The sequence below is a fragment of the Telmatherina bonti genome, assembly GCF_933228915.1.
Source record: "Telmatherina bonti genome assembly, chromosome: 2".
NCBI classification, from domain to species: Eukaryota; Metazoa; Chordata; class Actinopteri; order Atheriniformes; family Telmatherinidae; genus Telmatherina; species Telmatherina bonti.
This window is the reverse complement of record NC_136620.1, coordinates 35,818,742-35,833,402: the sequence shown is the minus strand read 5'-3', so window position 1 is coordinate 35,833,402 and position 14,661 is coordinate 35,818,742. Positions and strand designations below refer to the sequence as shown.

General features: G+C 45.4%; 1 protein-coding gene across 1 annotated transcript; it reads left to right on the top strand.

The window, feature by feature from the left end:
• Positions 1–1,674: 1,674 nt before the first annotated feature.
• LOC306760743 (excitatory amino acid transporter 2-like) lies at positions 1,675–14,316 on the top strand (the record flags this gene model as incomplete). Its single annotated transcript, XM_079246723.1, has 11 exons — positions 1,675–1,712; positions 7,609–7,748; positions 8,976–9,128; positions 9,340–9,590; positions 9,767–9,911; positions 10,231–10,357; positions 10,554–10,787; positions 10,876–11,070; positions 11,793–11,927; positions 12,066–12,342; positions 14,245–14,316. 11 exons carry the CDS (start codon positions 1,675–1,677, stop codon positions 14,314–14,316), a joined length of 1,767 nt encoding a protein of 588 aa, XP_079102849.1.
• Positions 14,317–14,661: the final 345 nt, after the last annotated feature.

Below are 14,661 nucleotides of genomic sequence, written 5' to 3'. Positions count from 1 at the left end.
CGTCGATTATAGGACACAATGGGCTGCCGCTTCTGAAAGATTCATTCATCCTGTAAAAAAAAAAATAGAGACTGTGGAGGGGGAAAGAGAAAGAGGCGCCTTGGTCCCTCCACTGCTCTCCCACGGTGGGCACAGGCATGACATCAGTGGCCTGAAAGAACTGGCATTCTGGACATGCCCATCGCCCACCACTATACCCATGCTCCCCCTGCCATCCGACCCTCCCTCCCCCCCACCCCTGTCTTTTCTGGCTGCTGCCAGCTTGGATGCGGTGCTTGGCCGAGCGAGTTGGGGCCACTGCCACTGTTTGCGTGTGAAACAAAGCCTCTCAGAAGGAAGAGAGAGGAAGCAGAGAGCTTCACATGGTACCAGCCAAGAGCAAGGATGGCTGCCTCAGCTTTCCCCTCATAGGCCCCTCTTTTGGCTGAGAGGTGCTGGTGTGACCCCAATACCCCCTTCTCCTCTAATGCTCCTCTTACTCCCCTCCTGTAACCCCTTCATCTCCGTCCCAGTGCCTTGCTCTCATCTCCAAAGTGCTCCCCTTCTCCTCACGGAGCTCTTTGAGCGAGTATGACATGTGGAGGGATTTAGGATGAGCAATTTCTCATGACACGGCCGATGCAAACAGAGAAGGCATTCCTCTGGCTTTTGTTGTGTGATTGGTCATTTGTTTGAAGAGGAAATAGCTTTCCAACACATTTCTCTAATTAGAATCAATGATACTGCTCAATACGATGTGAAGTCCCATGCTGCTGGGAGGCTAGGATGAAGTCAGCATGGTGCCATCCTCACATGCATCAGGTTGTTTGTGCTTTGGAGTTCAGTACAGTTAAGCAGTTTTTTTTTTTGTTTGTTTGTTTTTTTTTTTTATCAAATTGTGAGATTATGTAAATCTGTATGTTGGAGTGTATGTGTGCCTTGATTGTGTACTGAGAGTTTATGCTGTGTATATGTATATAGACTTAAAAAAATCTGTTCTTCTAAGTAGAGAGAGCAGCAACCTTTCACGTGTCGCCCATCAGGCCCTCAAAGCTTCAAAAGTACATTGTTGTGGATGGTAAATCTTCTGCGCGCCATTCCTTTGTCATTTATTCCCGTCTCACCAAACTCATCACTTACAAAGCACTACTGTCCACACTGTGCCATTAGCAGGCATCATCGTGCTCATCTCCAGCAGCCTGGCCTCTCTCATGCAAACCAAGCTGGAAGACTATGGAAGAGTGTGCGCTCTGGGGGGGGATTACAGAGTCCAGGGGATGGAGGGTCTCTGAGGGATTTGACAATTAAGCTCATATATTGACCCTTCCCTCTACTTGTCCTTTTATGTATTTATTTACTCATAGGTTTGTTGGATGTGTATGTATGTGTGAGCTGGTGGAGTCAGGGGGTGGGGGCTAGGGAGGGAAGGGGGGACTTTGCAGACATCAGGATGAGGCCATTCAGGTTGCTGCGACTGTGACTGGATCTGGACTCTGGGCTTCGTTGACTCTCTCCTCTCTGGATGCTGTGGACAAGTTGGTTAGCAGCTGAGAGCGGCTAGCTGTCAGCAGAGCTGCCTGGGACTTTATCCGCCGACACCGGGCAACATTTTTGGATGGAGCAGTTGTGATCCGCCTGACACTTTCTTGTGCTAATTCGCTCTTAGATACCAAAGTGGAGCTTTGATTCTGGTTGATGTACATAGCACATACCTCAAGTCCCTCAGAGATGAAGTAAGTACTTGGTATATACAATTTTAGACAGAATATTTTATTCATTTTATTTTAGTCGTTTAAGTATGATGAGCAAATCAAGCAACAGAATATAACATAATCTTTTTGGAGAGTTTAGACATCCTTTTCATTACCTTGGTGTAGTTTTCTTGAGATATGCTTTAATTCTGTGTGGCATTAAATTCCTCTAATACAATTAATCTGACTAAGACCCCTGCCAGAGTTAATCGGTTTAAAGAGATGATCTCATTAGAGTCTGAACAGAAACACCGTGTGTGAACAGTTTTTAAAGTAGCCTAAAATTTATTTTTAGTTGAGCATTTTTGTCATATTAGATTATAGTTAAAGAAAAAAAAAAAAAGAAACTTTATTAGTTGGAAGCCTGCAGACAATGATTTACATTCACATTTTCTAAAAGGAAGCAGCCCAGACCTGTTCAACGCAATAAATGTTGAAAACTTTCCAGCTTCGTAGAATTATTTGTCAGGAAATGGGGGATTAACTTTCAGCTTATGAAATGTTAATCAAAGCTAAAATTATGTACAACATGTAAAATGACTCTGTAACATATAAAGCCCACATTGCTTTTTCCCCTACATCATGAAGCGGTGCTAAATAATGCAGCTACTGCTGGGCTGATGACGCTTCTGTTCTTTCCGTATTCATCTATTCAGACCTGCTATCTCATCTGTCTCTGACTTGGTGGGAGAAGTGCTAATGAGAGGATTGTGACAGAATATCTCCCGTTTCCTCTCCTACGGCTAAAAATAGTGGAAGACGGAGCAAAAAAGGGACCATTCAATTAGCAGCACTCATCACTCTTACTGGACCGAGTTGGATTACATAGTTATGAGGATTTTTCAGGTCTTTATTTCTGGACCTCTGGAAGTTCTCCAGCTTAAGTGCAAAGTGTGAAGCAACACAGAGGTTGAATGTTGATATTTCCCCCATTTTTGCTTGTATTTTCTGTATTTCACACCCAGCTTTGAAATGAATAAGAACATATATGACTGGTCCATCTGTGTGCCTGGAGACTGACCAGGTGGTCTCATAGCCAAGCTTTCAATGCAGTGACACACAATACTAGCAATGTGTGCGTGCGTGTGCAAGCATGTGTGTGTTCATGGGGAATTATCAGTGACCACTTACACAACAACAACACAACAAAGAGCCTTTCGTTGTGTAATATGTCTCAAAGTGCACTCTTGATTTAACCTCACTGTTGATCAAGCTGCTACAAATGCAACATCTGATGTGATTAATATTTCTAAAGCATTTTGATTTAATAGTGGCCAGTAGGAGGACCTTTCCAGGACAAAAACAAGAAAAAAAACATTAGCACTGAAGCTTTTATTCATGTGCTTTAGACCATGAACCCCTGAGGAGAGGTGGAAGGTCAACGTTCCATCATTTGTTCTTTGTCGTCTTTGAAATTCTTCACAAAATACATTGTCATCGCTTTATTTGGGATAAAAAGAAACAGACATTTTCATTTTTCATCTTTTTCAGATACAAAACAGCAGAAAATAAAGCGAGTCGAGACAGCGAGCTAAGTTCCAGCAGTTTGTCATAGAGACACTGAGCATGAAGCGGAGCTGTGTCGCTTCCTCTCTCTTCCGCCATCATTTTTCTGTGACTGATTTATACACCTGCCAAACTGGCAGACACAGCTGTACTCTCACAAACTCATTCACACCTCAATGGTTCCACAGGAAGCTGCTGTGTTGCCTGTAATTGTAATCAGTTTTCATCCAATTAAATACACTGAGGTCCTTCTTTCTACAACCGAATACAAGGTTTGAAGGGATTGTTAGGCATTCCCACGCAGGCATAACTAAATTAAGTTTTTCCTTTTCTTTTACATCAGAGACTTGCCTGAGGTGGCATTTGTCACTTAATCAGTTACATAAATTATAATAGCATAATATTCTACTGTAAGACAGGTCAATATCAATAAGTTTGAAATCTATATTCAGAATAAAGTGGGTTTATTGCTGATTGAATGTCAGGGTGATCATCCTTTTTAGTCCATCCATCCATCCATCCATCCATCTTCTGCCGCTTATCCGGGGTCGGGTCGCGGGGGCAGCAGCCTAAGCAGGGAAGCCCAGACTTCCCTCTCCCCAGCCACATTTGCCAACTCTGCGGGGGGGATCCCGAGGCGTTCCCAGGCCAGCCGAGAGATGTAATCCCTCCAGCGTGTCCTGGGCCTTCCCCGGGGTCTCCTCCCTGAGGGACGTGCCTGGAACACCTCACCAGGGAGGCGTCCAGGAGGCATCCTGACCAGATGCCCGAGCCACCTCAACTGGTTCCTCTCGATGCGAAGGAGCAGCGGCTCTACTCTGAGCCCCTCCCGGATGACTGAGCTCCTCACCCTATCTCTAAGGGAGAGCCCGGCCACCCTGCGGAGGAAACTCATTTCAGCCGCCTGTATACGAGATCTCGTTCTTTCGGTCACGACCCACAGCTCATGACCATAGGTGAGGGTAGGAACGTAGATCGACTGATAAATCGAGAGCTTCGCCTTCTGGCTCAGCTCCTTCTTCACCACGACAGACCGGCGCAGAGCCCGCATTACTGCAGACGCCGCACCGATCCGTCTGTCGAGCTCACGCTCCATCCTTCCCTCACTCGTGAACAAGACCCCAAGATATTTAAACTCCTCCACTTGAGGCAGGACCTGACTCCCGACCCGGAGAGGGCAATCCACCCTATTCCGGCTGAGGACCATGGTCTCAGATTTTGAGGTGCTGATTCTCATCCCAGCCACTTCACACTCGGCCGCGAATCGCTCAAGCGAGAGCTGGAGATCACGACCAGATAAAGCCAACAGGACCACGTCATCTGCAAAAAGCAGGGACCCAATCCTGAGGCCACCAAGTCGGATCCCCTCAACCCCTCGGCTGCGCCTAGAAATTCTGTCCATATAAGTTATGAACAGAATCGATGATAAAGGGCAGCCTTGGCAGAGTCCAACCCTCACCGGAAACGAATCCGACTTACTACCGGCAATGCGGACCAAGCTCTGACACCTGTCGTACAGGGACCGGACAGCTCGTACAAGGGGGTCCGGTACCCCATACTCCCGGAGTACCCCCCACAGGAGCCCCCGGGGGACACGGTCGAATGCCTTCTCCAGGTCCACAAAGCACATGTAGACTGGTTGGGCAAACTCACATGCCCCCCCCAGGACCCCAGAGAGGGTATAGAGCTGGTCCACTGTTCCGCGACCAGGACGAAAACCACACTGCTCCTCCTCAATCCGGGATTCGACTATCCGGCGGACCCTCCTCTCCAGGACCCCTGAATAGACCTTACCAGGGAGGCTGAGGAGTGTGATTCCCCTGTAATTGGAACACACCCTCCGGTCCCCCTTCTTAAAAAGGGGGACCACCACCCCAGTCTGCCAATCCAGCGGTACTGCCCCCGATGTCCACGCGATGCTGCAGAGGCGTGTCAGCCAGGACAGCCCCATAGCATCCAGAGCCTTAAGGAACTCCGGGCGGATCTCATCCACCCCCGGGGCCTTGCCGCCAAGGAGCTTTTTGACCACCTCAGCGACTTCAGCCCCAGAGATAGGAGAGTCCACCCCTGAGTCCACCAGCTCTGCTCCCTCATGGGAAGACGTGTTGGTAGGATTGAGGAGGTCTTCGAAGTATTCCCTCCACCGACCCACAACGTCCCGAGTTGAGGTCAGCAGCACCCCATCTCCACTGTACACAGTATTGATGGAGCACTGCTTCCCCCCCCTGAGCCGCCGGATGGTGGACCAGAATCTCCTCGAAGCCGTCCGGAAGTCTTTCTCCATGGCCTTGCCGAACTCCTCCCATGCCCGAGTTTTTGCCTCGGCAACGGCCGAAGCCGCATGCCGCTTAGCCCGCCGGTACCCATCAGCTGCCTCCAGAGTCCCACAGGCCAAGAAGGCCCGATAGGACTCCTTCTTCAGCTTGACGGCATCCCTCACTGCTGGTGTCCACCAACGAGTCCTGGGATTACCGCCACGACAGGCACCAACGACCTTGCAGCCACAGCTCCGGCTGGCCGTCTCAGCAATAGAGGCACGGAACACAGCCCATTCGGACTCAATGTCCCCCGCCTCACCCGGGACATGTTCGAAGCTCTGCTGAAGGTGGGAGTTGAAGCTTGCTCTGACAGGGGACTCAGCCAGACGTTCCCAGCAGACCCTCACAACACGTTTGGGCCTGCCAGCTCTGACCGGCTTCCTCCCCCACCATCTGAGCCAACTCACCACCAGGTGGTGATCAGTTGACAGCTCCGCCCCCCTCTTCACCCGAGTGTCCAAGGCATGTGGCCGCAGGTCTGACGATACGACTACAAAGTCGATCATTGAACTGCGGCCCAGGGAATCCTGATGCCAGGTGTACATATGGACACTCTTATGGTGGAACATGGTGTTCGTTATAGACAATCCATGACGAGCACAGAAGTCCAATAACAAAACACCATTTGGGTTCAGAGGGGGGGGACCATGCCTCCCAATCACTCCCGTCCAGGTCTCACTGTCATTGCCCACGTGAGCATTGAAGTCCCCCAGCAGAACAATGGAGTCCCCAGAAGGAGCACCCTCCAGCACTCCCTCCAAGGACCCCAGAAAGGGTGGGTACTCTGAACTGCTGTTCGGTGCATAAGCACAGACAACAGTCAGGACCCGTCCCCCCACCCGGAGGCGGAGGGAAACTACCCTTTCATCCACCGGGGTAAACCCCAACGTGCAGGCACCAAGCTGGGGGCTGATGAGAATGCCCACACCTGCTCGGCGCCTCTCACCATGAGCAACTCCAGAGTGGAAGAAGGTCCAGCCCCTCTCGAGGGTACTGGTTCCAGAGCCCAAGCCATGCGTCGAGGTGAGTCCAACTATATCTAGTCGGAACCGCTCAACCTCGCGCACAAGCTCAGGCTCCTTCCCCACCATAGAGGTGATGTTCCACGTCCCTAGAGCCAGCTTCTGCAGCCGGGGATCGGACCGCCAGGGTCCCCGCCCCTTGCTGCCGCCCAGCTCACACTGCACCCGACCCCTACGGCTCCTCCTGCAGATGGTGAGCCCACGGGAGGTGGGGCCCATGTAACCCTTTCGGGCTGAGCCCGACCGGGCCCCATGGGTGAAGGCCCGGCCACCAGACGCTCGCTCTCGTACCCCGCCTCCAGGCCTGGCTCCAGAGGGGGGTCCCGGTAACCCGCGTCCGGGCAAGGGAACATTCATGCCCAGGTTGGTCGTCATCATAGGGGTCTATGAGCCGTGCTTGGTCTGGTCCCTCCCCTAGACACCTGTTTGCCATGGGTGACCCTACCAGGGGTATAAAGCCCCCGACAACATAGCTGCTAGGATCTTCGGGACGCACAAACCCCTCCACCACGATAAGGTGACGGCTCAGGGAGAGGCATCCTTTTTTGTGTAAATGATTATAGACCGCTTGTATGTGTTAAAATATTCTGAAAACATGTGCATTGAGCTTTTGACAAGCAGCCTTGGGATGCTAAATATCAGAAGTATTGCCCCAGAGGGCTTCAATTTTCCAAACAGCAGCGGCTTTTAGTCAGCTTCCATCTGTTGGATGCTATAGTAACGATAAAACGTGTTGGATTGACAGCTTGGCAGCACTTGAATGTCTCATATTTCTCAGCATGTACTGCTTTTGTTTTACACCCATACACCTTCCAAAGACATTAAACACAAGTGATGTGTTGTCTATAGTTTGTTACGGTCTCAATATAGCATTGAGAGAACCTGGTTCTTTCTCCACGCCTGCAGAAAAGATGAACGTCAGTTTACTGAATAATACTGTACAGCTAGGATCACGTTTCTGATGGGCTTTGGCTTCATGGCTTTGCATTTAGTAAGTACCTTCTCCATTTGCTCTCTATCTGTGTGTTGCAGTGCCAACAGTATGCCTAAACAAGTGGAGGTGAGGATGCACGAGAGTCACCTGGAGCCCATTGAGGCCAGGCCCCAGTCAAAATGTGCCAAAATCTGCTCCAAATTGTTCAAGAATCTTCTGCTCACACTCACCGTTCTCGGTAAGTAATCACACCATCTTTTATTTTCCCCATAAATGCCTGAAGATAGGGGAAATAAGTACATGCTAAAGATAGGTGCTGCCAACCACTTAGCTCTGTCCTTAGTTTAGCAGCTTGCTTGTAATATGAGGAGGAGATGCCATCTGTGCTCAGTGTACCAGACAGTAAGATGACTGGGTGTTCTGACCTTCCCCAGCTCCATGCCACCTGTTGCAATCAAAAGCTCTGTTCAGTGTTTTAAACACCCAGAAAGCCTCTGGTGATGCATAAAAAGTTTTGTTATTAAAGCAACGGCTCATTGTGCTGCATGGGGTGAAGAAATACAGGAACATTCATGGTCAGATTCTAAATTGAGTTTGTGTACCCACCAAATATACGTTATTATTAAGAAGTCCGATTTAGCCGTGAAATTCTCTAAGCATGTTGAAACTGTATCTATGTTTATTAACTGTTGTAATTCCTATGTATGTTACTGCTATGGGTGTGTGAGTGTGTGCGACATTTCATGCCACATGTCTTGATTCATACAAAACAAGTGAGCAAATGTGTACACAGAGTACACAGAGGTCAACTTTATTTTCTAGCAAAGGTCGTATGTGACAGGAAGACAGCTGCTTGTTGGAGGAGGCATATGCCTCCAGATTAGCAGGGATTTTATGTGAGATGAACTTCACTTTCAGATGTTGGAAAGTTAAGGCTTCTTGTGAATGGAAGCCAGATGATGGACAAGGTAACATGATAACAGGAACGGCTCAGAAAGGCAGTAACTGTCATGTTTTAATACGTCTTTCCGCCTTATTTATTAGCGCTTATTGAGGAAAAGTTAAATGAATCTTCTAAAACATTTTAGGTCAGCTCCAGATGCTTTACCAGGAAATCTGACATGCTCCCCCCTTTACTTCAAAGAAATCTTATCTTAATCCTGCATGAGTTTTGCTCTTTCAGGTTTTGGTTTTATCTTCACAACCCAGTGTCCTCCCTAATCACTTAGCAGACAGCCTCTTGTAAAGCTCCAAACAGCTGACATGATAAGGTGGGGATAGGTATTAAGATGCTTTAAAAACAAAGCACCAGAGAATCATTTGTTATTCATCGCTTCAAAGCTCTTGACAGCAGCTCAACTTGAAACTGTAGAAAATTGTATTTGAATATTTTACAGATGTCCTTTCCTTTATTCTGAATGTGCTCACGTTGATGAGAATCAGCGCGCTTCTCCTTGCGTTTCAGGTGTGATCCTGGGAGCTGTAGCAGGGATGTTGCTTCGCGTTGCCTCCCCGATCCACCCAGATATTGTCATGGTGATCGCTTTTCCTGGAGATATCCTGATGAGGATGCTCAAGATGTTGATCCTTCCTCTCATTATCTCCAGTTTAATCACAGGTGCGATGTCTCTGATCACATTAAGAATTTTGAATAAATCAAATAATCTACAAATGTCTTTTCATGATAGTGATTCATGAGGAACACAAACAGACTTGATCAGGCTAATATAATCTCCTAATGGTTTTAGAAATTGATCCTCATTCCCCACTATACTGAGTCAACACACAATAAATTATGAGGTAAACATGATCTTGCTTTTTTGGTGCAGGTCTGGCTGGTCTGGACGCCAAATCTAGCGGTCGCCTGGGCACCAGAGCTATGGTCTACTACATGACCACCACTGTTATTGCTGCTGTCCTGGGAGTCATCCTGGTATTAGTCATCCACCCTGGCAACCCCAAGCTAAAGGAGAACCTAGGTGAAGGCGAGAAAAATGATGATGTGTCCAGCTTGGATGCCTTCTTTGATTTGATCAGGAACTTGTTCCCAGAGAACCTGGTGCAGGCTTGTTTCCAACAGGTAACTGGTGCAGTCGTGGCTTTGCAGCATTATTTATCAAAAATTTAACAAACCTGTACATCTGGGAATGAGTTGGTTTTGACATTCATGTTGGGAAAGACCAACTTATAAACCCCTGTTCTTATTTACAGGCAGTTTAATAAAAGCTTTTCACTTATGTCGGGTTTTTTTTTCAGATCCAAACCGTCACAAAAAAGGTGGAGGTCATTGAGGAGGAAGTCAACGTCACCAGCGTGGAGGGCCTAGTGGCTAACATCACCAAGGAGCCTCAGTACATGATCAAAAAGTCACTGCAATTCAAAAGTGGCATGAATGTTTTGGGTATGAATCCACATCTTTGCTTTTGATGTGCTCTTTTGAGTTGAATGCAAAGATCAGCACACTAACATATTCACATGAAGCTAACATGCTGTTGCAACAGCAAGTTAGCATGCTCATTGTCTTTTGCCTTGCGAGCACAGATCACTCAGTCACATCTACGTTTGATGGAAATGTTCGTCATTTTAAGCTGTGAAGACATTTCCATGATAAAATAAAACAAGTCAGGATATCATATAAGTCATTAAGCTCCATTGTCTTTGGCATTAAATTGCAGTAAATTTCCCGAACGCTTTGATTTATGATTTTTTTTTTGCTACAGGTTTGATTGGTTTCTTTATTGCTTTTGGCATCTGCATGGGCAAAATGGGAGAGAAGGCCAGGCTCATGATTGAATTCTTCAATATCCTCAATGAGATTGTGATGAAACTTGTCATCATGATCATGTGGTTAGTATCACTCGTGGTTCATGTTGCTTCATTTTAAATACCATTTAAGTTATTTTTTTAATCAAAAATAACTTCTTAGCTTGATTTTTTTTTTTGTTATTTCGGAAGTCACAACACAAATTTGTACATATAACTTTAAACTGACAAGGCTAAGAGGCTGCTTTAAGTAATAATGCATCATTTTCCCTCCCTTTAGGTACTCTCCTTTTGGTATTGCATGTCTGATTTGTGGCAAGATCATCTCCATCAAAGACTTGGAGGTGGTGGCCAGGCAGCTTGGCATGTACATGGTGACTGTGATTATCGGCCTCATCATCCATGGAGCAATCTTCCTGCCCAGTATTTACTTTGCAATCACCAGGAAAAACCCCTTCACCTTCTTCTTGGGCATCTTCCAGGCCTGGATCACTGCTCTGGGGACAGCCTCCAGGTCTGCATCAGGATGTTTCTTCCTTTTGATGCAAATGATTCTACATTGTAAAGCCTAAAATTGTTCTTGTTTTTGCTTTGTCTTCCAGTGCTGGTACACTGCCTGTCACCTTCCGCTGTCTGGAGGAGAATTTGGGCATTGACAAAAGAGTTACTCGTTTTGTACTCCCAGTCGGTGCGACCATCAACATGGATGGAACTGCTCTGTATGAAGCTGTGGCTGCCATCTTTATTGCCCAAATGAATGGTGTCAACCTTGATCCTGGTCAGATCGTCACAGTAAGGTCAGCAGAACAGTTGTGCTCTGGAAAATAGAATGGAACATATTTAACTTTTCTTTTAGCGTAGTCAAAAATCCTGCCATCTGGGAATGAAAAACAATTAAAAACCTTCATTACAGATCAGCTGAAGCAGAAAAATTATGCTTTCGCAAAGTCTTGGGTTTAAATGAGGTCCTGCAACTGCTGTCCAGCTAACACACTTCGCTCTTGATAGATGGTGACAAACTCAGCAGCAGTTGTTCAGGCATTTAAAAGTGAACAGAGAAGCCTGTGTGGTTCAAACGAGCCAATTTAGAGAAGAAATTTACAGTGGAGCAAATAAAGCAGCATGAGGAAGCAGCAACAGTGCCATGCCTCATGCTAAGCAGGAAGACAAACAGCAACCACATGCTCTTTTTCATCAATCTCTGCCAAATGTTCTTCTCATAATAGAGCAAGTTGAGGATGGATGACCTTCACAGTGACATTTTTATGGCACATAAATCCATGAACCCCTCAAATTAAACATCCCATCTCTCACACTTAAGGGCCCACTCTGGTGCTCTGCTGCACCTGCTTTTTAAACAAGTACCGCAGATAGGGAATATCTTCACCCGTAGCTGTGAGGTGCTTTTATGTCATGTTCATTGGTGTCTGAGGAGTTGTGGCCTGATGTGGAGTGGAATTTTGAAGGATGTGGTGTGCAGAAAGTGATTGAATGCTTTCTTTCCAATACTGTCTCCCAGTCTGACAGCAACCTTGGCCAGCGTTGGGGCAGCCAGTATTCCCAGTGCCGGCCTGGTGACTATGCTGTTGATTCTTACCGCTGTTGGCCTGCCAACCCAAGATATCAGTCTCTTGGTTGCTGTCGACTGGCTGCTGTGAGTGAATATATTGTGGTTTTCCAGCACTGCTACCGCTGGGTTTTGTTTCATGCATCTCCAAATACTATCCTGCCCTCTTCTGAGTGAGCGAGGCAGCAAGTGCAGTCTTTTCTAACCTTGTTTCCTTCTCCTCAGGGATCGATTCAGGACCTCGGTGAATGTGGTGGGTGACTCCTATGGTGCAGGCATCGTGTACCACCTGTCGAGGGCAGAGTTGGAAGAGCTCGATTCGCACATGGCTAAATCCGACGACATCGAAATGATGACAAAGACCCAGTCTTATTACGATGACATGAAGAACCACCATGAAAACAATTCCAACCAGTGCGTCTTAACCGAAACCGCTTCCACTACTGCTACCGCCACTGCTACCACCACTGCTAACAATTCCGTCTTAGTAGATGAATGCAAGGTACAATTAATGCTCTCAGGCATAGAGACGTCTATATAACCCTCTCCATTGTTGCATGCTCACCCTGCACTTTTGCTTGATTCTGTTCGCTTTGCATTGCACTTTTTCTTTTTTAGCACGATGATGTAAATACACCCCCTGTTTTTCACAAGTCAAGTAAGAAAACAACAGATGCACGTGTCTGCACAGTATGTGTTCATTTCTCTTGAATTGCAGCTTTTGTGTTCATCAGCATCAGCTCTATTTGGTTAGAATAATCTTTTGACCGATACAGTTCAGTCTGATTTAAGGTGTGGTTGATCTTAAATGTTTTAAATGTTCATTTTCAGGGAGGCATTCCAGCTAATTATCAGTTCATCCTTTCACACACCTCTCTGCCACACTGTTAGTGAGTCCTTACAGATTTTTTTTTGTAGTCTCACACCATCTATTTCTGTAGATTGTGAGAAGTGTTCAGTAAAACTAAGATCTGCAAAGTATTCTGTAACGTGAAAACACATAATTTGTTGATCCGATTATTAAATGTATTTCAGGCTTTTATGATATTCTAAAAGGGTTCACACTCGTTGCTTGACACACAAACACACACATGCACGCACACACATGGGTGGTAGAGATCTACTGATGAGCCTATTCATTTATTAAACAATGATGGATGTTGCCTAGCAACACTGTCAACCTGTCATACGAGCAATCTCTCCAATCTGAAAAGTTATATCCTCTTTTTTCTGTCTCGAGTTATTAAATAAGACAATTACACGTTAAAGGTGACACGAAGGCTTGCTATTTCAAGGAGCTTTTTGCCATTTTTTTGTTTGTTTTCATTTCTGTTTCCTTGTTAATAGTTTAAGTTTAATTTTTAACCCTTTTTAACGCTGCAAACTGCAATAGAGTGCTTGCAAGACACCTAAAACACAACAATGCATTAATTCTGTAGTGTTTGTACGTTGTTTTCTTTTTCTTGTACATTTTTTTAAAAATAATATGTTGATTTGTATTTTTAATGATTACATCTTAAATGTGTGGTCTGTTCCCAGGTCAGTAACTGTAACCCCCCCATTAGTACTCCCATAAGCATGATCATCAGTGGTTTTCCAGAAGTTCCAGTATTCTTCCATAAATGTTGCATGCTGCGAAGTAGCAATCCAAAACACCGTAAAACCAATAGGAATGATGTTACAGAAATGGTTTATTCTTTTTAAAACTGTTGTTTTTAAAGACAGACATCATTATGGTGCAGCAAGGCAATGAGTAATTGAAAAGGTGAACTAGTAAACCAATGAAGTAGATGGGAGGCACACTTTCTCAGACTTTGAAAACACCAAAATGGAAAAAAAAAATGTTACAACAGGAACACTTCTTTACCCCTTAAGAGCCTGACCTTCAAACAAAACTGGTTGGAAAAGTCCAATTCTTTTCATCATAAGATATTTATTTGGTCCTTTAACAAAATTAACAAATTTCTTTTGGGATCTTTATCATTTATCATCGTGTGATATGTCAAAATTATTATAGTGTACATTAATGTGTTTCCTGGTACCTGTTAAGGAGCAGAAGACAAGCATCAGATTATGATCAACATGATTTTGTGGAATGTTTTTAACTTACAATGATGCAAAATGTCTCAGGAACTCTACATAGACAATATGTCACATCAGGCTTTACAGGGTTAAATATGCTTTTCTTATGACATAATAAATCACACAGAGTTATGCTAAATAAGTTCTAGAAACCTCATTAACCAGTCAGATTGATTGGCAGAAATCCGATTACTACATGTCAGGAGTGGGCAGATTAGATGTCATTCTAAGATATTTATCCTGAGATTTATTAGAAATGATGTGATTTTTTTTACTCATGCCTTGGATCCACTGTTTAGATTTGACTGCTAACTGCTTGCAGGTAACCTCAGCCACTAACGGCTCTGCTGCGGAGTGCACGCTTGTTGAGGAGGAACCATGGAAACATGAATAATGGCAGCACAGAGATCCCCTGCTCCTGGGTTCCACAAGCTTTCCTATCCGGTGAAAAAAAGAGCGAATGAAAAGTCACACGAACAGAACTACTAATTGTTTTTTATGTAGTTTTCTTTTTATTTCATTTTTTAATTAGTCCCTTTAAAGGTTTTTGTAACTGTCTATCTGATTGATATGTAATACTAATTCACTTAACAGTGAACTGATAAGAGAGGTATACCTCACCTGTTAGAACGCATTTCTATCCTGTATAGCAGATACTTGCACAACATACTTCAAGGCTTGGAGAGGGAAGGAAGAGAGAGAAAAAATGGTAGATAAGCCATTCTTAGCAATACATCCT